Raw genomic sequence first — 21,598 nt, 5'->3', positions numbered from 1 at the left:
TGTTCAATATTATATATTTTTATTTGTTTATTATTTTAATTAAAGAAATTAAAAAAAAACTTATGCGAATGGTGTCACATTACAGAAATCCGACCATCCTCTAATTCATTTAATGTGACATTTTACCAAATATGAGAATGCATTGCATTAGTTAATGCAGTCCCATATAATACAATGTATACAACATCTTATTATAGTATTTTAACCTCAATCACAAATGAAAACTTATTCTAATAATTTACAAAAAAAAGAAAAAGAAAATATGTTTAATTTTCCATCGAAGCTATTAAAAAGAAAAATCAAATAGAAATAATTGAAATATATTGTGACAAGACATTATTTTTAATTAATTAATTTTTTATTGAATTTAAAAATATTGACTGTACAGAACAGTTCCATAGTGACGTTTCACCACTCACCAGTCTTGAATTCATGATGGACGAGCGAAATCATATTGATCCTCCATCCCCGAGCCACGTGTAAAAAACAGCACTACCACACGAATGCTAATCTAATGCGTTACAACATACTAGTAAATTCCCCTATAAAATATCTTCCAAAACGAACCGTCCACCCTTGCCTGCAAGAAACGCGAATCTCTCTCCTTTTTCTCTCTCTCCTTCGATAGCGAAATCGAATTACGAAAAACAAAACAAAACAAAACAAAACAAAACAAACCGCATTTAAAAAACGGATCCGAGAGTTTACGCACCAGAATAACTGAAACCCTAGCCCTAGCCGCGCCTTATCTTCTCTCTCCTTCTCGGCAGCCGCGCGCGAATACTGTGAACGAAATAGATTTCTGTTAATTAGGGCTAGGTTTAGGATTAGGGTACAATTAGGGTTAGTTTTTTTTCCCCTCTGACATAGAGTGGCATGCGAAGGATTAATTAGGGGTAGTAGGGTTAGGGTAACGGTTGTGTTTTGTGTGAATTATGGAATGTGGCGGTGGTGGAGGTGGAGGTGTTGGTGGTTGTTGGTGGTGATGAGCGGAGATTTTCGATGTCACGAGCGGAAGAAGATGATGGGTAGGGGCGCGGACGGGGGTTGTGGCACCGAGGAGAGGCCTTGTCGACCTGCCGTTTCTAAAATTCCGGAGAAAATTTTTGAAACTAAGAACCAGACAGTTTCGATTGATGTGTTCTCCCAGGCCAGGAAAGTTCTTTCTGAGCGGTGCCCATTTGATGAGGCTGGTGAAGACGGGGTTTTGAGAGACGCCTATTTGCCCAGTGGTTTAGCCACTTTGTTGAAGCAAAATGACAGTAGAAAGCGGCATAAGAAGTCTCACTCAGGGGCCGATAAGAATAAGAAATCTTCTAGCAAGGGCAAGAGGCCGAAAGGAACCAGCATTTGGGTCGAGACTGAAGAGTATTTTAGGGACTTGGCATTGTCTGATATAGAGGCGTTATCTGAGGTAACTTCTGTTAGTTCTTTAGCTTGCAAGAAGTGTTTTCTCATTCCTTTTCGTGGAAATGATAATGGAGATTATGTGAATGTGGATGTGAATGCAAATGTAAGTGGGGGTGAGTGTGTGAGTTGTGGGAATAGAGATGTTAATGAGGGTGTTGTGAAGGAAGAGGTTAAAGAGCAGAAGAAAGAGCATGAGAAAACAGAGGATGGTAAGCACTATATGGAAGTTGACAGTTTGGGAGGTGATAGTTTGATTAAAGAAGAAAAGAGTTGTGATATTTCAGATTCATATGTAGGTTTAGGGTGGCTTTTAGGTTGTAGAACTAGGGCTTTGTTAACGTCAGAGCGGCCTTCGAAAAAGAGGAAGCTTTTAGGTGGTGATGCAGGGTTGGAGAAAATTTTGATTGGTTGTCCTTGTGAAGGGGACTCAGGTTTATGTGACTTCTGCTGCACTGGTTATACGGGAAAAGGGTTGAACAAGTTGATTGTTTGCAGTTCTTGCAAGGTTGCAGTTCATCAGAAGTGTTATGGTGTGCAAGAGAACCTAGATGGATCTTGGTTGTGTTCTTGGTGTAAGGAGAAGAAGAATGATATGGATAATTCAGTGAAGCAGCCATGTGTTCTTTGCCCAAAGCAGGGGGGTGCTTTAAAACCTGTTAATGGTGGCTCCATGGAGTTTGCTCATTTGTTTTGTTCTCTGCTGATGCCAGAAGTCTATATTGAGGACACGATGAAGATGGAGCCTCTAATGAATGTGGGAGGAATTAAGGAAACCCGGATGAAACTAGTGTGTAACATTTGCAGAGTCAAGTGTGGAGCTTGTGTCCGGTGCAGTCATGGTATGATCTGTTGGCTACTTATTTTAGACCATTCTGCATTTATTTTTTGCTGGTACTACTGGAGAGAATGCTAATAAGTGAAATCCGTGGCCTATTTATCTGCATGTTAAACAGCAGCAGTAGGATCATATTTGTGATCATGCAAATTATATTGGTTGTGTAAATGATTCTATGGTTATCAAGAAATCACTTTGTAGGAATCTCCCACTGAGCATACAACTGGTGGCATTTTTTCCCTTTCTGTTGTAAATGTATTATTACTGGTTCTTGTTAAAGATGAATGAATGAACTGGTAAATTCTGCTTTTAAGTATTTAATGATGTATACCATCTATATTGATGCTTCATGCTATACATAAAAGCTCGCATTTTGTTTTCCTCCCTCCCTTCTTTAGTTTGTATAGAGTTAATCATATTTATCCAATTGGGCTTTTGTTCCTCTATCATGTAAATGTATATGACTTTTGGGACTCATTAACTGAGATTAGCACTCCAATGTGATTCAACTATGAGCGCCTTGATGAGTTTTGTTATGAGTCTTCTATACTTGTTTTTATCCTTATCTGTATGCATTACAAAGATCACTATGCCATTCCCTTGCAGTTGTGGGATGCTGCAGTGATTGGTGTGGATCAATGTTTTCTACTGCATGCACCACATGTCTGGATTTAATTGTGGATGTCACTTCATTGTTAGGGTCTTAGTGCTTTTTTAAGTTCCAGTACTTCTTTGTTGGGACAGAGGCTAAAGACCTGGAAAACATTTGAAGGTATTGAGAAAGATGTGTGAAATGCTATATGTTGTTCTTCAGCACCACTAAACTTTTTAAAAGCTGGAAGTAAATGAAAATACAGCAGTTAGGTTTTGGTTAATCGGAAAGCATCCTTGAGTAAATATATGTTAACTTTGTTATAGTCTGATGACTTTCAGAAAGTACTATTTAATCATACCTGCACATTATTATTATTATTATTATTATTATTTAGGGTGGTGTGTCGATGAGCAACCCAATTGCTTAGTAATCTTTCTTTTCAAATCTTTGTGAAAATATAACTACTGTGTGATTTGATAACAAGATGTCATGTGTGACAGAACCTATGATCATCCAAATAAGTGGGGACTTGTACCTCGTTGAAGGCATTATGTAGATAAAGATGAATATGGGACTAAAAGTTTGAAGCAACGAAGACCTTATTGTAGGGCTTCATTTAATTTAAAGTTCTTGTTACTTGTTTTGAGCCTCAAATTCTTCTCCATTGTCATCAACCTAAGCTGACATCCTTTCATAGGTCGCTAGAAGTTATGGTTTGATGTTCACTTGGAAGTTCACTTTCAAGAGAAGAGGAGACTCTAGAAAGAGAGAGAAAACACTTACGAAAGCTCTTGATAAAGTTTAGGCTAATGACACAACTATATATGTATATGTTTTTAAGAAGATACTCAAAAATGTGTTAATAAAGCAGATTTAAAACAGGTAGTGGACCAGCTGTCCACTAAGAACACAAATCTGGGGCTGCTTGAAATCTAAGAAGTGGCTTATCGTGCTGTGCTCCTAGTAGTCTGAGATCAATGCTTCATGCAAAATAATTACTGAAAGAGGTTGATCCACAACTCTTTCTGGTTCCTTCATAAAACCTTTGTCCATGTTGTTCGGGTGCTTATTGCTTTTTGGTTGTAAAATTGGTGTATTATTTTGCATCTCAGTCTCTCTGATTAAATGAGACATGTCACATTGTGCTAGGCCTAGCCTTTTGGAAATGGGATTTCCTCCTTTGCATTTTCCTTATTTAGAGTTTTTTTTTTTTGTGTGCATTGTCTGTTTATGTACTGGCGGTGTTGTGTTTATTAAAGATCCCTTAACTGAGTATGGGTAATCTTATGTGAAAATTTCAGAAGTTGGAAAAGAAAGTTATCTGCTGCCATTATTTATTCATTCTCATGTTCTTTTTTTCATTTTATCTTTTAGAATTTGAGAGGTTATAAGTGTAAATTTCCAATTCATGATAGAAGGAAGTGAAACCCTCTATCATTGCTTTTTCTTTTGTTGAACATACAAGTTTTTAAATTTTTTTTTTTCCGGCTGCTGGCTGCTTCAGTGTTATTCTTAAGTTGGGAGGAAATTGGTGCGGAATAAATGGTCTTGTCAATGGCGCATGGTTTGTTATAGGTCTTAAAAATATTTGTTCACCTAAGGTTTTGAGATTAAGTTTCCTATCGCATTAGATTGTTGAGAGTAACATATATGCTTTTATATATGTCAATGTTGTCCTTTGTTAAAATTAACATATACTTTTTTGTTGGTTTATGCAGGAACTTGTAGAACATCTTTCCATCCCATATGTGCACGGGAGGCAAGACACAGATTAGAGGTCTGGGGAAAGTATGGATGTAATAATGTAAGACTATTCTCTTTGTTTCCTAGAATCTGCAATTTTGCAGTTGTGATTGTCGCCTACCTAAGTCTGTCATTGGCTTATCTCAGTGATGAAACTTTCCATTTAAAGTGGCTGTGTCTTATATGCTTCTACAGGTTGAGTTGCGAGCTTTTTGCGCAAAGCACTCAGACATCCAGGATAATAGTAGTACTCCACGCACAGGAGATCCTTGTTCAGCTATTGGCAGTGAATCCTGTGTTTCCAACAATCTTCATGAGACATTGTCAATGAGCAAATTACACAAATTGAAGTTTTCTTGTAAAAATGGGGATAAAATTGGGGTTCATACGGAAACTTCTGATGCAAATTCTGATAGGTCCACTGATAGCGAAGTGACTGGATTTTCTGATTCCAGATTAATTAGTGTTCCAACATCAGAATGTACTAATGCAGGGAAGCCAGACAGAAGCGAGTTTGAGGATGTTAATCCATCTGACGCCCTTAATTTTACGCTGATTTTGAAGAAGGTACAATGAAAATATTTTGCAGTGGCATTGATTACATTTTTCTAAGAATTTTATATGAGTTTCAGCTTGTTGATAGTCTTACATCTGTCTATCATGCAGTTAATAGATCGAGGAAAAGTCAATGTGAAAGATATAGCATCGGATATTGGGATTTCACCTGATTTATTGAAAACAACACTTGCTGTAATTAACTCTATGCCCTATCGTTTCTGAAAGTAATTTTAAAAGTTCACTGTTGCACCTTATCTCGTCTTCTTTTTGAAGATATTCTTATGCGACTTTTGGCTTTCTTTCTGCAGGATGGTACCTTTGCCTCTGATTTGCAATGCAAATTAGTCAAATGGCTTAGTAATCATGCTTATTTGGGAGGCCTGCTGAAAAATGTCAAACTTAAGATAAAATCCTCAATTTCATCCAAGGCTGACATTAAGAATTCTGATTCTGATGGTCTAATGGTGTCGGAGTCGGATGTTGCAGATCCTGTTGCTGTCAAGTCAGTTCCTCCACGTAGACGAACCAAAAGCAGCATTAGAATTTTGAGGGATGATAAAATGGTGAGCTCATCTGAAGAAATTTTTAGCGGCAACGGGATAGCAGCAGATAAGGATGAGGTTAAGGTTGAACAACTTGATGGTGAAGAACCAGCAATTCATAATAAAGTATCCACACCTGACAGCACTGAAAAGGTAACATTATTCTGTTGGACTATTTGCTTAGGACTTCTTGTAGCACTTTGGTTTGTAGATTTTCAGTTTTTAAGTGATGTCAAATTATTATTTTGATTAGGTAGGAATGCAACTAAAAGGTTCTTTTAGTTTAGGAAGTTATCCTGTCATGTCAGTTTAGCATCCTTCTGCTCGAAGTTGGATATGTAGTCTTGCTGAGTGTCTCCAACCAGCTAGAAACTGTTTCACTTTATCTGATCTTCTAGCTTTCACGGAGTATAATTGGTTTACTGAAAACTCCCTCGTAGATGCACCTTCTTCTATTCAAATATTTCATCATTAATCTTTTTCCTTTTTTTGGAACATATTCTCTATGTCCTTGTTTATTATAAAATATGTCCTTTTGGAAGGCAGTGCTGTTGTAAGATTGGTTCTTTCTGGTCTGAATCCTTCTTTTTCCATTTTGAGTTGCGGTCATGTTCAATGAGTTGCCCTTAGGGCATCCTTCAGTGGTTAGGTTATCACCTTCTTTTCTTAATAATATTTTACTTTTTTGAAACCCAAAAGGTCCTGATGTTGATGTCACTGTATGTCATGAATTATGTAGGTGTAGATTTTTTTTTGCATGTGGAAAGTTCGTTTCTTCGAACTCTTTTTAGACAGGTACCTTCCTTGTTCTTCAATGTCCTGCCCTCTTCCGAAATTCTTCACATCGGCTCAGACTACATTTGGTTGAATTCTTGGAGAGTGTTCTGTCATGCTACACCATTCACCTCTTGACAGCACCATTCTCATTGTCATTGCCACACTACACCTTTTAGGATCCCTCTTGTTCATGGAATATAGTTTTCCTTGGTGTACTGGGCAATAATTAAGCCAATTTATCAGTAAGAGAGGCGGAGGGCTTGTTTGGATGTACAAGTGTAATACTTGATGAGGGTAGGAACAACATGATTAACGTGGATTATATTTGTGAAAGAATTATTTGCCTTGAACTATCGCCGATCTGTATATTCTGTTACTATAGTTGTTCATGGTTCATTTGCTAGCTCTGTGTCATTTGGCTATCCTATGCTTGTTAATCTAAAGAGTGCGACTATGCTACATATTCTCACATCTCATTTTTATATTTCATTGCTGGTTCGCTCATGCTACACTCTTCTTATTTTTCCTTGTTACTGCAGAGCCCAACAGACCCTACTGGGTCTGAAGATTCTCTGGCAAGAGGTTCGCCCATGTCTGAAGGTATAGTTTCCTAATTTTTCTTCCTTTCTAATGCCTCTTTTCTGAGACGAAAGTTGCTGTATTCTTTGATTATGATGTGCATGATGTTTAAGGTTTCACAGTCTTTGAGATGGTAGTTTCTTTTGTTTACATGCTTTCCATACTTAGTTTTCTCAATTTAGAACTGTGTTGGATTCTGTTAAGTCCATATAATCTGTAGTTGCTTTTCTCATTTGAAACATGACCTAGCTGCATGATATTTGGTTTTTTAAAAAGCAAAGTAAGAAGCTTTTTCTAATGTTCTCCAATTTTCTTGCTATAACTCTCTTTCTGCAAAATCAATTGTGTTAAACATCTGTCAATCTCTTATTTTTCGTCAGTTTCTGTGATATATGTAATAGTTCTTATTTCTGTGGACAGCTTGTTTACCCTCATGAAAATCTCCAGACATGAGGTCTTTTTTTTTGGGGGGGGGGGGGTTAGCGTGGGGGACTTTGTTGTGTGTGATTTATCAAGCTAGACCATTTAATTTTTGTTATTTGTATTTATGTAGTAGTGTTCTATCCCCCCTTTTTTCTTTTAACAAAAAATGCTTGTATTGGACAGGCAGTGCAGCTAAGCCCTCAGATTGTGGGTTTTTTGAAAGTTGTCAGTCAGAGGAGGCTGCTTTGCCAGACCAAAATAATCTGTTAAACGTAGATCAAGAAAATCCCATTTGTTCATCTGTCGATACACTGGTCCCCTACTTCATGTAAGCCCTTCAAACTCAAAATTTTCTGGATTCAGAAAGTGCCTATTTTTTCACTATGAGGTGCTTGTTTAAATCTTTAAAATCCTTTTCTTATTCATTTCTAGTCCATCTGATGAAATTTTTTTCTGGACATTTTATGCTTATGTTGCAGAAATGCCAAACCATCTTCTGGTTTTTTTTGGCACCCATATATCCACAAGTCATTGCAGATGCAGAGTGGATTGCTTTCTGGAAACAAAGTACACAAGATTGATGGTAAAACTTGTCCTATATTTTCATGATGGACCTCTGTTTCTGGCTTACCATTTTTTGATTGGTTCAAATGGATGTTTTAATTTGGCTGGTCCAGGAGATACAGAAATCTCTCGGCTGGAGGCATCTTCTACTGCCAGTGTCTGTTGTAATCACCAAGGTCGACATTCGAAGTGCAATGACATGAGCTGTAAATCTGATGGAGTAAATTTAGAGCAGGTGTTTAAGGCTAGGACATGGGGAGTTTTAGAACTCTCTCCCACAGATGAGGTGGAGGGGGAAATTATTTATTTTCAGCATAGGTTACTTGGCAATGCATTTTCAAGGAAGCGGCTTGCTGGTCTCTTATCTCTTCCTTCTCTTTTTTTTTTTCATGTGTTTATTTTTATTTTTGTGTTTCTTTCATTTGCTTTTCCTTCCGCCAAACTCTCCGTCCCCCCGGGCCCCACGTGGCTCTTTTCTTCCTTCCAAGAACAAGGGTCAGGATCTTTTTGACTTGAAATTATTAATAAATTTTCATATGTTCCAATCTAAATCCAAAGGGGTTGAGAGTTGTTGGGTTGGCACAATTAAAAGTTGGCTTGTCGATTTAGATCGACTGCATAGGATTAATGGGATAAGTAGTTGGAATGTGTCTGAAAGTAAGTCAGAAGCAGTGAAAATGTTTTCATCAGCTACTGAACTTCTTTTTTTCTTTTTTTGACTTTTTGTTAACAGATAATTTAGTTTGCAAGGTTGTTAAGACTCTAAATCAGGAGATTGATGTGGCACGGGGGCGAAGATGGGATGCTGTGCTTGTTAACCAGTATCTTTGTGAGCTTAGAGAAGCAAAAAAGCAGGGTAGGAAAGAGAGAAGGCATAAGGAAGCCCAGGCTGTGCTGGCTGCCGCAACTGCTGCTGCAGCAGCTTCTTCTAGGATTTCATCCTTTAGGAAGGATTCCCTTGAAGAATCTGCATCACAGGAGGTTGCTATTGTTTCAATGGTTTCATTGTTCTCTTCTTGCCTTGGGTTGTGTATTAGTTCATTTTCCTATTTTCTTGGCAGAACTTGTTGAAGTTGAGTTCTCATAATGGGAGGGCTGCCATTAGCTCACAGGTGATGTCTAGGGCGAAAGAGACTCTTTCAAGGGTGGCTGTGCCAAGGATTTTGTCAGACAAAAACTCTGACAGTCTCCAGTCAGTCTCAGATTTTTCCAAAGAACATCCTAGATCATGTGACATTTGTAGGCGGTCTGAGACAATATTGAACCCAATATTAATCTGTTCTGGGTGCAAGGTCATCTAGTTAGAGCCATAGCTATTCTTATTGGAAAATTTGTTATTGTTTTGTTTTGTTCTTTGTTCTGACTAAGCCCTTCTGCTGACAGGTTGCAGTCCACTTGGATTGCTATCGTAATGCTAAAGAATCTACAGGTCCTTGGTACTGTGAATTATGTGAAGAATTATTATCATCTAGATCTTCTGGAGCTCCATCTGTCAATTTTTGGGAGAAGCCCTACTTTGTTGCGGAATGTAGTTTATGTGGTGGCACTACGGGTGCTTTTAGGAAATCTGCAAATGGGCAGTGGGTGCATGCCTTCTGTGCTGAGGTGAAATTTTAACTTGATTAACTAATTGATTTCACTTTTTTTTTATACTCCTTGTTTTTCCCAATTTCACTTGACTTTGATCAATACTTTGTGCTGCAGTGGGTCTTTGAGTCAACATTTAGAAGGGGACAAGTAAATCCTGTAGCAGGAATGGTATGTTTATATCCTTGATGGGAATTTAAATAATGTCTCATATCATTCAGTGTAGTACTGTTTGCATACATATTTTGAATGATACATTCGGTGGTAGGATTTTCTTGAGGCATAGAAATTGTTTTTGCCTTTGGAAGTATTTTAGGAACTTAGTATTGTGCAACTCATACCCACTATAATGGAACTCCAGGAGGCATTTCCAAAGGGGATTGATGTTTGTTGTATTTGCCGGCACAAACATGGCATCTGCATAAAGGTGAGGTTTGCAATTTGTTTTCGTGAATTATTCTGTTTCCAAGAAACTTGTGTACTAAACTGGAATCTTGTTGATGCAGTGTAACTATGGTAACTGTCAGACCACATTTCACCCTACTTGTGCTAGAAGTGCTGGTTTCTATTTGAATGTTAAGTCTACTGGTGGCAATTTCCAACACAAGGCTTATTGTGAAAAGCATAGCTTGGAGCAGAAGATGAAGGTCTGCCTTTTATTACATTTCCTGTGGTTGGAATTTTAGTCTTTTTACCTTGGAAAAGAGCTGAAGTTTATTGTTTATGATGATTATTTTTGCATCTCAATTTTATAGGCTGAAACTCAGAAGCATGGGGTTGAGGAATTAAAAGGCATTAAGCAAATTAGGGTAAGGGTGTTATGTCGTTTTGCTAACTTTTTGGGCAGAGCTTGTTCAACAGTTATTCTTGCTGATTAAATGCATATTTGTATCTCTAATTAATTCTAGAATTTTTTTGCACTTGGCTATTGGTGATAAGTTGGCAAATTTCTTACTGAATTATTTTCTTTCAAAAGAAGTACACCTTGTAATTGAAGCAAAAATCCTTTTATGGTCAAAGTAGTCAGAATAATTGGAAGTTTTGAATGCCAAATTGCATGTGGAAATGAACAACAGATTTTGTGTAGTTATGTTTGTTAAATTTGCTAGATCTGTAGCAGATGATTGTATATTCACTGCAAGGAGGGAGTGTATTGATATTGCATTTGGTATAATTCACCACCGATTGTAATTTCTTTTTTGGTTTATATGCTTGATATTTCTGTTGCTAATGTATGTTGTGTATTACATTTTTTTGTTATTATCTACTGCTTAGAATTGCATTTTCAATTTCCTGATTGTATTTATGCATGGATGCTTCTTTACAGGTCGAGCTAGAGAGGTTACGCCTTCTTTGTGAGAGAATTATCAAACGGGAAAAAATAAAGGTAACTGATTATCAACAACAATGTTCTTTGTGTGTATAAATTGTTTCAAGAGTCTTGAGCACATTATAATGTTGAAAAGTTAGTTCTGGATGTGTAGCTTATTCAACTAAATTAATATGCAGCGGGAATTGATTCTTTGCTCGCATGAGATTCTTGCTTTCAAAAGAGACCACCATGCTGCTCGTTTGGTGCATGGTCGCATTCCCTTTTTCCCACCAGACGTTAGTTCAGAATCAGCTACAACATCCCTTAAAGGTCATACCGACAGTTTTAAGTCATGCAGTGAAGCTTTCCAACGTTCAGATGATGTGACTGTGGACAGCGCTGCTTCTGTTAAGAACCGAATTAAGGTTTATGTCCCTATGGATGCTGACCAAAGGACAGATGACAGCTCTATGTCCCAAAACCTTTATCCTCGAAAACCTTCAGAAAGAATGCAATTTTCAGGGAAGCAAATACCACATAGACCTCATTTGTCACGTAGTCTTGCAAATGAAGAAGAATGGAGCTCAAAAGCTAGGAAGGTGTAGTCTTATTTGCGTTACTGACTATTTTATTCTCTTCCATTTTGTTCTTAAGTGAGAATTTGGAGTTTTGATCACACTATACTATTGCTCACAGAGTTGTGGAACACTTGAAAAAGAGATTGTAATGACGTCAGATGAAGCATCTATTAAGAATCGGAAGTTACCTAAAGGATTTATTTTTGTCCCTGTTAATTGCCTTCCTAAGGAGAAGCGGATCAATGAGGAAGCATCTTCTGTTGAACCAGTGGAACCTGATGGGTAGATTGGCAGTTACAGTGTATTTCATATGCCTATTGAATGAACGTCTGACACCCACCAGTGGCAGTGGCCGATAACTGCTCTCTGCCCCAGCCCCGGCTATTGTTATTGGATTGATTACGGAGGCAGAGTGGTTGTGAAATCAATGCCGAGACATGTTGCTGGCCGGTATAATATCCTGATGGATAAGAGCTGCATGCTGGTTCTAGGGAAAAGTTTTGGTGTCGTTGTATATTTCTTTCTTTCTGAGAGTAATTGTACAGTGGGTGAGTGTTTAATTCCATTTTCATGTATTGCAAGGGGCTCAAATTTCTCTCATACTCATCGACGCATTGGTTGGCGGAAGATGGTGGGGGTACAAGGGGAGCCCCCCCGTTGGTGTTAAATGTATGCAAGAAATTAAAAGGTGTCACCTGCTGTTCATGCTCTGTAAAGCGATTGTATATATTCGCACAGTAAGAATGAATCCTCAAAAGAAATTGCATTCAAAATCAGATTGATGAATCTGAAATAATCTGTTGAGACGGTTGTGGCCACAGCAAATTTGCTCTTTTCAATGTACATTTCCAACATCGATTCTAATTTTCGCCCGCGCAGGATATGGTCGAATTCGTTTTACGATGAGACACTTGATGAAGGCACCTGCTCACAGATTTTGCTGTGCATTGTTCGCTTTCTGAGGTCTCTGTTTGCTGTTAAGGTATAAAAATCTAAAAGCCATGGCAAAAAAATTGTTAATGTAATTTTAACAAAAATAAGTAGAGGTATGTGAATAATGTGAGATAAAATTATCTCAATTTTTAAACTATAGTAGCAATTAACACGTATTTATCAAACATTTTCTACAGCTCTTTGATCATAATACCAAGAAAGTGTCGAATGGGCTAATCTGTAAAACATTTATAACCTATTAGCAGCCCTGGAGTAAAATAACTATTAGAGTGCGTTTGAGATTGATGCTGAGCAATTATAACTTAAAAGGTACAGTACTAAAGTGTTTAGTAAACACTAACTGTTGTAGTTTTTAAGTTATGTTGATATAATTTTTTACTTGTATAATGAAAAAATTATTATATTTTTAATAATTTTATTAAAATTATTATTTAAAATTTATATTTATATTATTAATTTTTGTTTGATAATTACAGTTTTTTTTTCACAGCAGCTGTAGCTTAAAAGGTGCATCACCTCAATTTCAAACGAGACCTTAATTGAGGTTCGGAAATGAAAAAATGCTAATGTGACGAACCGATTTAATTATGTTTGTTATCTTCGCAACAAACCCAGAAATGTGCAAACCTGTTATAAAAGCTTATCAGTGGGCACTATTTATAATTAAGTTCCTCTTTCATTTAATTCATTATCAAGCTATAACTTGTTTATACACTGTTGTGAGGAGTTTGATCTTGTAAGTTAGAATCATTTTTATCTGTAAGATTGAGAAGTTGTAAGTGTAGGAAACATTTATGAGAATAGGTGTGAGATCATGTCAAGATTATAAAGGTTCATTGATATTTTTGAATTCAACTGTAATCATTTTGCTTGTTCTTTGATTTGTTGATTAGCTCTACAAATTCTCTGTAAACATTGACCTTATACTAAGTGATTGATTAACAAAGAGTGAGCTAATTTTCCTTCACGATTTAGAGTCCCGTATTTGTTCTGTTTTTGTTTCTTTGGATCTATTATTTGTTGTGATTGACTTGATTTCATGATGATCCTTGATCAAGATTGTGTTTTCTTGGTTTGATCTTCCCTTGATAACACAACAAGAAGATTTAAGGATATAAAAAAAAAAGATAATGAAAAATGAAAAAGAAGCTATTCTCAACATTTTTCTGAAGCTGTAAGTTAAATTCTTCCACAACATAACGAGGTGGGGTTACACTCGGTCCGAGTGACGTAGGTGCACAAGAGTACTTTGCCCCACAATCATCTCTTTTCTACAGGTTCTACGAACCAATACCTGCTGCTTCGTCTGGAAGAAAAGAGTCATAGATACGCGGAGCATTAAAAGGAAGGATCTCCATAAAAAGATTCCTTGTATATTATCTATTACAAAACTATAAACGGGAGCTAGCAGTCCGGACTGTATTGAAAAGGTTCTAGAGACATAGCATGGAAGAGCCACAATGTTAAGAAACGAGGTCCAAGATTGAAGAATGGGAAGAATTACTTAACGAATGAAAATAATCTACGAGCTACGGCTAATACCCGCGGCAAAAAAGAAGCATTTTCTAAGGGATCCCGAAACCACCAGGCACCAGCCACCTCGACCTAATTCATGCCACCAGCTTCCTGGCAAGATGCCCTATGGTTAAAAGCCACCAACATGTCAGGATCCAAATTCGAATTGGTTTCTAGCCCTGGTCAGAGGCCATTGTGTTTGTGCCAGCGGCCCAACAAAAGTTGTTAGTTGTTTCATTTTTTTCCATTACAAATGATACGCTTCGTCTGCGCCCTCCTTGTGTTCACCAGCACTCCAGTCCAGAGTGAAGAGAAGGTCAAAAGGCACCACTGAAGTAACATGAGCGGTGGCTTTCATTGATACGTAGCAATAGAGCAGGATAGCATTTATTGCCCACATGTTTGGTAAGAAGCTCGCTTGTTATGGAGGATCCGACGCATCCTGCAAAGCAAAGCAGCGTTCCATTCTTTTCGACGGCATCGTTTCGCTTTCACTGCGAGTGGAGTGCCACGATCCTATTCGTCAGTTTGGATCGAGATAGCAACATTAATAGGCTCATCACAGTGTCACGTTGCCCGTCCTTCATGAAATAAATCAAAGTTGTGTTCCACCTTTCGGTACGTATTTAATGGTTAGTAGCCCTCTAATTAGGTTTGTTGCAGGTACACAATTTGTTTAAAGGAGGAATGATAGACATGTGCGTCGTCGGGCACTCTGATTAAAATTTATTTTAAATGTGTGGTTTATGTACAATTTCTTCTCCAATGACAAGTTTTACAAGGGGGCAAGTAATAAAATATTATAAATGTGTCACGGATAAAGACCTAAACATATCTTGTGCAGCAGTATTAGTTGTAAAAATATTTATTATTATAACTTGAAAGCTAACTTAATTTGATTCAATACTTACGATGAAAAACTATAATAACTTTATAATTTTTGTTTAAAAATCTTATTTACAACATATTAGAATTTTTAATTTATAACAATATTTTTTTAACAACAATTGTAGTTTTTAAGCTGAATTATTAAAAAAATTATAGTATACAATGCAATGAAGTGCAGTTAGATCCATTTTGAGGAGGCATCCTAATTAATGTTAACAATAAATCAATTTTATTGTCGCCTTGGTTGGACCAATAAAATGGGGTCCCTCTGGGTTGACACGTAGTAAAATCTTATTCTCTTGAGTCCTTGTGTTTCAAGGCGCACTCCTTATGCCTATCCTTCCCATATTTCCTCTTCAAGTTAACCAGTTCTAAGAGGAGACATAATATAATAAATGAAACTATAATTTTAAATTCATCTCCCAGAATATCTGCAGTAATAATAACAGCTTAATCAACAAAAAAAAAAGATAATTACATAAATTAATAGATTAAAAAACGGCAATATTTTGGCAAATCAATCCCAACATATTGGTATTGGGCACACAATGTTGTATTATAATACTCCAATGTCTATGATTATATAGTTATCAAATAAAATTACAACACTTTGACAAGCCAAGCTAACATCATAGTGCATGCTAATCAACCCTCAGCGGAAGCAATCAAGTACATGGGCTTTTGTAGTCGCATGCTCCAAACCGTGTGTGAGCCCTAAAAATTAACAAAGTCTCGTATGCTTGTCCATTGATTCTCAGAATTGTGATGAATGGAGCATGTGATGAGTCAAACTTCAATGAAATAAGTAATTTATAGTTTAATCATTGCTTATAAAGGATAAACTTGTCAAAATAAAAAATATGCAATTCCTTTTCTCATGAAATAATGTATCTCTCCATTATCCTTACCAGACCTATTTTCTATCAATATTCTTTTTAATTCTTAAAGTTCCCTCTTTAATAAGCTCAATCAAAACAAATAAAGTAGACGTATTTAACTCAAGTGTATGTATTTTTAGTTTATGTAAATAAAATAAACATAAGTTTGGTTGTCTCCTAACAAGCTCATAAAGCTGGTAATCTATAAAAATTTTACAAATTCTTAATCTTTTACAATTGAATTCTTTTTTTATATTTGTAAGTTTATAGCATTTGTAATAGAGAAAATGACTGAGTAAAATAATTGGATGTGAATTTAATTAGATAAATTTAAAATAATTGGAGGTGAGTTTAATTAGATAAAATTTTACTTTTAATAAAATTATAAATACAAAATAAGGGGGGCTTTATAAAAGAAATAGAGGAGTATCAGTAGCACCACTCTAATAAAATTTAAATTTACTTTCCTTCTCTCGTTTCCATTTTTTAATTCGAATGCCACCTGGTAAATTTTTCATAAAATGGAAAGTGGTGAGTATAGAAACATGTGGGGTGCAAACAGAAAGCAATGGAATGGGCAAGCCCACGAAACTCTGAACATGGATTATTTTTATGATCTCTCATCCTCTCCGGTTTGCTCGAAATTACAAGCAAACCGCCCATGGGTTCGCTAGAGACACCGACGACAACAGAAACCAACGGCTCGGCAACCCCAGCCGTCACATCTAACGGCGGGGATCATAAGCCTCCCGTCACCGCCAACGGAGCGCCGCTTTCTTCAACTGATTCCAGGATGGTGATGGCTCAGGAATCGGAGGCGACGAGAAAACGGAGGGCGAGTATGCTGCCACTTGAGGTTGGTACTCGCGTCATGTGCCGTTGGAGAGACGGAAAGTACCACCCCGTCAAAGTCATCGAACGCCGTAAGATGCACTTTGGTGGGCCCAACGATTATGAGTACTATGTCCATTACACCGAGTGTATGTTCTCTCTATGTTCAATTAAATTTAGCTTTAATTATGATTTTTTTATATTTTTATTTTTCAAATTGAGCATGAAATTGGCTTAGGGTCGTGGTGATTGACTGTTTGTGGTTCATTATGATTGTTTTGTACTTAATTTGTGTACTTTTAGGGATTAGGTTTAGTTTTAGGGTTATGTCGTATTATGCCTTGTTTTATTCTTGAATAGTAAGTTTAAAGAAGCTGAAGCTAGTTCTTAAAATTATCAATTGATTTGCAGTGAAACTTCATGGAATTACTTATGCCATGCTTGTTCAAATGTTATTCAAACTGAAAGTGTTGGATATAAGATTATTCAAATTGAAATTGTTGGATATAAGATGTTAATAATGCAATGAAAGTTCCGTTTGGTAAAGGCATCGATGTTCATAAGATATAAATTGATTAGTTTAAGGAGTTTGATCTTTTTGGAGATTTCTTTGTTTAGAAATAAGGATGAACTTTTTTTTTTTTGGTTGATGATATATATGTCTTGTTGGTGATTACGGTTAATTTATTTTACATAAAGGGTATGATTATTGTATCATTGTTGGTTTTTTGTTATGTCTGGATTATCCGCGCACATGCAAGCTATTCTAATTAGGAAAATTTAATGATTAAATCTTCAATTTTTTTTATATATTCCTTCCTTGTTCACCCTTTTTTCACAGTCAATAGGAGGCTCGATGAATGGGTGAAGCTTGAACAACTTGATCTTGATTCGGTAGAAACAGTTGTTGATGAGAAGGTAGAAGACAAGGTAATCTCTCTGTTTCTCTACGGACTACATCCTTCCTCTTGTCTCTAGAGTTTTTTCAGTCTCGTCATTGTAGGTCTGAATCATCCATGAAAGATGATATAAGGCTGTCCATAATGCTTTGTCATTTCTTTGATGTTTGGGTTTGTTTAAGGGCATTCCTTTTTATCTTATCTGTTGACAGAGTTCCTTTTCTCAATTTCTAGGTAACAAGCTTAAAAATGACCCGCCATCAAAAACGAAAGATTGATGAGACACATGTTGAGGTATGTTTGGAGATTATTTTCAAAAGTTGGTTATGAATTGTGATTTCCTCATAAAATGAGGCTGGTGCTGAGAATTGACATTAATAAAATGCAACTTTGCTACTAATGACTGGATCTGTCTATGTCTTATCATATAGGGTCACGAGGAGCTTGACGCTGCCAGTTTGCGTGAGCATGAAGAATTCACAAAAGTGAAAAACATAGCAACTATAGAACTTGGAAGATATGAGATAGAGACATGGTACTTCTCCCCTTTTCCACCAGAATACAATGACTGTTTGAAGCTATACTTTTGTGAGTTTTGTCTCAATTTCATGAAGCGCAAAGAACAGCTTCAAAGGCACATGGTGAGCTGTGCTTGAAATTCTGATGTTTTCTATTAATTCATTATCTGACCTGTTGTAGCACATCTTATACAAAAAAATTTAGAGCGACTATAGTGAGTGAGCATGCATTTTATGCACTCTTGTTTGTCATTTGTGCTGTATTTTAACTGATTAATGGATTTGGTGTTTATGGTGCTTAGTATACTTAGTATACATTGTTACCTTGACGGTAATGCGTCAGTGCCATATGTTAGGGTGGGCTTATGAGATAGTTGTTCTAGTCCTTTCTTTTTTTTATGTCTTTTGAATAATCAAATGCTGATTGGTGCCTACAGTACTTTTGATTGGTGCCTACGGCACTTTTTATGTGCTCGTTTGTCATTTTTGCAACTAAATGAAAGATATAAGTTTTTGTTTCCAGGAAAAGTTTGCATGTTTGCCCTCCATAAACTGTCGGTTAATTTTAGAGAAGGATGTTTTATCTTAATTGTTATTTTTCTGTTTATAGAGGAAGTGTGATCTTAAGCATCCCCCTGGCGATGAGATCTACAGAAGTGGTACATTGTCAATGTTTGAGGTAAGTTCTTTTTGCTAAGTGTTTGATTTTGAATTCGATACTATAGTTCATAGCCGGACACCTTATCTCTGCTCCATTTTCTGTGATTTACAACCATGATGGTTTTCCTGCTTTCTATACTTTGGACTTCCATGTTTTCAAATTTCTGGAACGTTACAATCACAGTTGCAAACTCTATGTGAACTTTACTTTTCTTATATCCTGCTTTCTCATAGAAACAAAGTCAGGAGTTGATTTATCTTTACATTTTTATATGTTTAAAACAGGTTGATGGCAAAAAGAACAAGGTTTATGGGCAGAACCTCTGTTATTTGGCAAAGTTGTTTCTTGATCACAAGACACTTTATTATGATGTTGATCTGTTTCTATTCTATGTTCTGTGTGAGTGCGATGATCGGGGATGCCACATGGTTGGGTATTTTTCTAAGGTAATTGTCAATGCATCTTAATGCTTTTATGTTTATGAGTCTCGGGTGGCCCAATGGTACAGATCTTATTGTGGTCATATTTCAGAAATCTGCATTCCCTTTTTCCAGAGGCATGACATGTATCTGCAGCTAAGTGTATTGTGGTTGATGATGCAGGAAAAGCATTCAGAGGAATCTTACAATTTGGCATGTATCCTCACTCTTCCACCATACCAAAGGAAGGGCTATGGCAAATTTTTAATTGCCTTTTGTAAGCCTTCTTCTGTTCACTTTTCTTTTTCTATGTTCCCCCTTCGATTCTTAATTGTTACAGAACTACATTCCACTCTCTTGATGTATGTGCACTTGTGTGCACCTAAGAGATAATGCCTAAAATCTGACCAATGATAAAGAAGGTAGTGCCTTCTTAAATGGTAATTTAGATAAGTGAATCTTTCAAGTCTTTTAACATCATTAGTCTTTAGTATTATAGTCCATACAACATTAGTGTTTTACGGAAGCCACTGGTAATTCAATAGTGCTTTCTTAGCTATTAGCAATTAAATTGTCGCAGACATATGAGGTTCTAGTCTTCTAGGCTTTAGGTAGAGGGCCGCCAAGTCTTTGTGGCAAGATTGCATTTTCCTACATCTTTGCAGTCCAAACTTCAACCATGCAGCCATAGGCATGATGGAATTATCCACTTGTCATCTCATATATGTTCTTGTTTACTTGAACTCAAAGCTCTAGTAACTTCAGATGTCTTTCTTTTTCTTTTATCTAAAAGATTCTGATTTCTGCTAGCTCAATAGAATTAGTTGCTAATGCTTATCTCTAACTTGGATCAGCATATGAACTCTCCAAGAAAGAAGGTAAAGTTGGCACACCAGAAAGGCCTCTCTCAGATCTTGGGCTGTTGAGTTACAGAGGATACTGGACCCGGGTTCTTCTAGATATCTTGAAGAAGCACAAGGGCAATATATCTATAAAGGTATGCATGTCTGAATCTTTGCTAAATGTAGGCCAAGTATCTTTATTTGGTTCAAGTGCTCCATTGTTTTTCTTCCGAACTTGTCGAGTTGTGTTTTAACGTCCATACTCGAAGTTTTTATCTCCTTTTACTCTGATGTAATGAGAAATGTCATGTGGTATACAGCAAAATGATATTCCTTGAGGACTTTAGACACATAATAATTTGTATTTCATTGTACCGGCATGGGTATACAGGTTGCATGAGTATCATCATTTCCTTCTTTCTGTATTAATGTTGTAAGACATTAATTAAGTCTAAATTTTATGTCAAAGCTCCAGTAAGGCGGTGCCCTTATGTGTGCATATATGTTCGCATATGCGCACTTGCATGCTTGTGTATATGCATTAGATATTAAAGACAAACCATCCACATCATAGGGAAGAAAAACACTGTGAGCATGTGGTTCTGTCCTTTTGGGTTAGGATATGATAATGGTTTGCTTATACTCTTATACACCTCATGGATTTTTAAAATCTTCTTTTCCAGTTTGAGAATGATATAACAATCCCTTTAGCTGCTATGCATCTGTTTAATCAGTTGCTGGTTTATGATAAATTCTCTGTTTAACCAGCCCCATTTTTCCTCATTTTTGTTTATCGTACTGATTCTATACAATTGATGTAACCCTTTACTTGAAAATTTCACTTTCTACAGGAGCTCAGCGACATGACTGCCATCAAGGCTGAGGACATTTTGACCACTCTCCAAAGCCTGGAATTGATTCAATACAGGAAAGGGCAGCATGTTATATGTGCAGATCCCAAGGTACTGGATCGGCATCTAAAAGCTGCTGGTCGTGGCGGTCTAGAGGTTGATGTCAGCAAATTGATCTGGACTCCTTACAAAGAGCAGGGCTGATGATCATCATTCATCCATTGAATTACTGTACCTTTTACTCTATGCTTTTGTACAATTAGAGATTCTAAAGTAGCAAAACTATAGGCCAGCTAGCCATTGGCTTCCTAGCATAACAGAGCACTTTGAATTTTCTTCTTGTGTAGTAACCTCCTAACCTACCGTCATAGGCAGATCACTGAAACTTAAACCTTTCAATTATTTTTTTCTCATCTTCTGTTTAATAATTTGTGCATTTTTCGTTCGCTAGTTTTCTCCTCATCTCTCGATCTGGGGTTTTCTGCACTGCTATTGTTGTACTTTGTCTGTTGTGTACTGACATTGTTTAGACCTTAGACTGTTGGCCTGCTGCTTCGCCCGCCTTTCCAGCGTTTTCAGCGAGCTTCTTTGGTCCTCGAGTTTGTGAGGCTTGTCCTTGCCCCCATTTAAATCTATCTTGATATTTGGAAAAGCAGATTCAGAAATGCAAGCGAAGGACAGATCTAAAGGACAGAACAAAAACTGCCAATCGCAGTCGCTTTTACGTAATATGATATTATGAATTGCCGTATAATATCCGTTCATCTTACCATTTCCTACTTTTGTTAAAAATGCCACTTTGTGGGGGCATCATGCTTATCCATCTTTATCAAAGAAAC

General features: G+C 36.8%; 3 protein-coding genes across 4 annotated transcripts; 2 read left to right on the top strand and 1 right to left on the bottom strand.

The window, feature by feature from the left end:
- The first annotated feature begins 570 nt into the window (after window positions 1-570).
- On the top strand, window positions 571-12,307 carry LOC102608502 (uncharacterized). 2 transcript variants are annotated; one of them, XM_006472636.3, is made up of 19 exons: window positions 572-2,249; window positions 4,559-4,644; window positions 4,779-5,150; window positions 5,250-5,333; window positions 5,450-5,836; window positions 7,000-7,060; window positions 7,646-7,790; window positions 7,942-8,045; window positions 8,140-8,382; window positions 8,760-9,007; window positions 9,088-9,318; window positions 9,410-9,631; window positions 9,731-9,784; window positions 9,975-10,040; window positions 10,120-10,260; window positions 10,369-10,422; window positions 10,941-11,000; window positions 11,123-11,524; window positions 11,622-12,307. In XM_006472636.3, exons 1-19 carry the CDS (start codon window positions 941-943, stop codon window positions 11,787-11,789), a joined length of 4,437 nt encoding a protein of 1,478 aa, XP_006472699.2. In that variant the 5' UTR covers window positions 572-940; the 3' UTR covers window positions 11,790-12,307. The 2 variants fall into 2 exon arrangements, with proteins under 2 accessions (XP_024952536.2, XP_006472699.2); XM_025096768.2 differs by lacking the exon at window positions 9,088-9,318 and having other exon boundaries at window positions 571-2,249.
- Window positions 12,308-13,259: 952 nt separating this feature from the next.
- On the bottom strand, window positions 13,260-14,330 carry LOC112497670 (probable cytochrome c biosynthesis protein). Its single transcript, XM_052441354.1, is given in 4 exon segments — window positions 13,260-13,979; window positions 13,982-14,020; window positions 14,022-14,083; window positions 14,261-14,330. Coding segments are annotated over 4 exon segments (729 nt in total). The 3' UTR covers window positions 13,260-13,421.
- Window positions 14,331-16,366: 2,036 nt separating this feature from the next.
- LOC102608219 (histone acetyltransferase of the MYST family 1) lies at window positions 16,367-21,205 on the top strand. Its single transcript, XM_006472635.4, has 9 exons — window positions 16,367-16,718; window positions 17,411-17,499; window positions 17,703-17,762; window positions 17,900-18,109; window positions 18,597-18,665; window positions 18,932-19,093; window positions 19,250-19,343; window positions 19,921-20,063; window positions 20,760-21,205. The coding sequence occupies exons 1-9, from the start codon at window positions 16,400-16,402 to the stop codon at window positions 20,961-20,963; spliced, it is 1,350 nt and encodes a 449-aa protein (XP_006472698.2). The 5' UTR covers window positions 16,367-16,399; the 3' UTR covers window positions 20,964-21,205.
- Window positions 21,206-21,598: the final 393 nt, after the last annotated feature.

Source organism: Citrus sinensis, chromosome 5 (assembly GCF_022201045.2).
Source record: "Citrus sinensis cultivar Valencia sweet orange chromosome 5, DVS_A1.0, whole genome shotgun sequence".
NCBI classification, from domain to species: domain Eukaryota; kingdom Viridiplantae; phylum Streptophyta; class Magnoliopsida; order Sapindales; family Rutaceae; genus Citrus; species Citrus sinensis.
Note: the sequence above shows the minus strand (reverse complement) of the source record. Positions and strands in the feature narration are given on the sequence as shown.

Excerpts from the sequence above, each read along its gene's own strand:
- LOC102608502 (XM_006472636.3), top strand. The coding sequence starts at position 941 with ATGTGGCGGTGGTGGAGGTGGAGGTGTTGGTGGTTGTTGGTGGTGATG. Across the intron at positions 5,837-6,999 it reads CACCTGACAGCACTGAAAAG|AGCCCAACAGACCCTACTGG; the intron begins GTAACATTATTC and ends TTGTTACTGCAG. Across the intron at positions 11,001-11,122 it reads TCAAACGGGAAAAAATAAAG|CGGGAATTGATTCTTTGCTC; the intron begins GTAACTGATTAT and ends ATTAATATGCAG.
- LOC102608219 (XM_006472635.4), top strand. The coding sequence starts at position 16,400 with ATGGGTTCGCTAGAGACACCGACGACAACAGAAACCAACGGCTCGGCA. Across the intron at positions 16,719-17,410 it reads CTATGTCCATTACACCGAGT|TCAATAGGAGGCTCGATGAA; the intron begins GTATGTTCTCTC and ends CTTTTTTCACAG. Across the intron at positions 17,500-17,702 it reads ATGAGAAGGTAGAAGACAAG|GTAACAAGCTTAAAAATGAC; the intron begins GTAATCTCTCTG and ends CTCAATTTCTAG.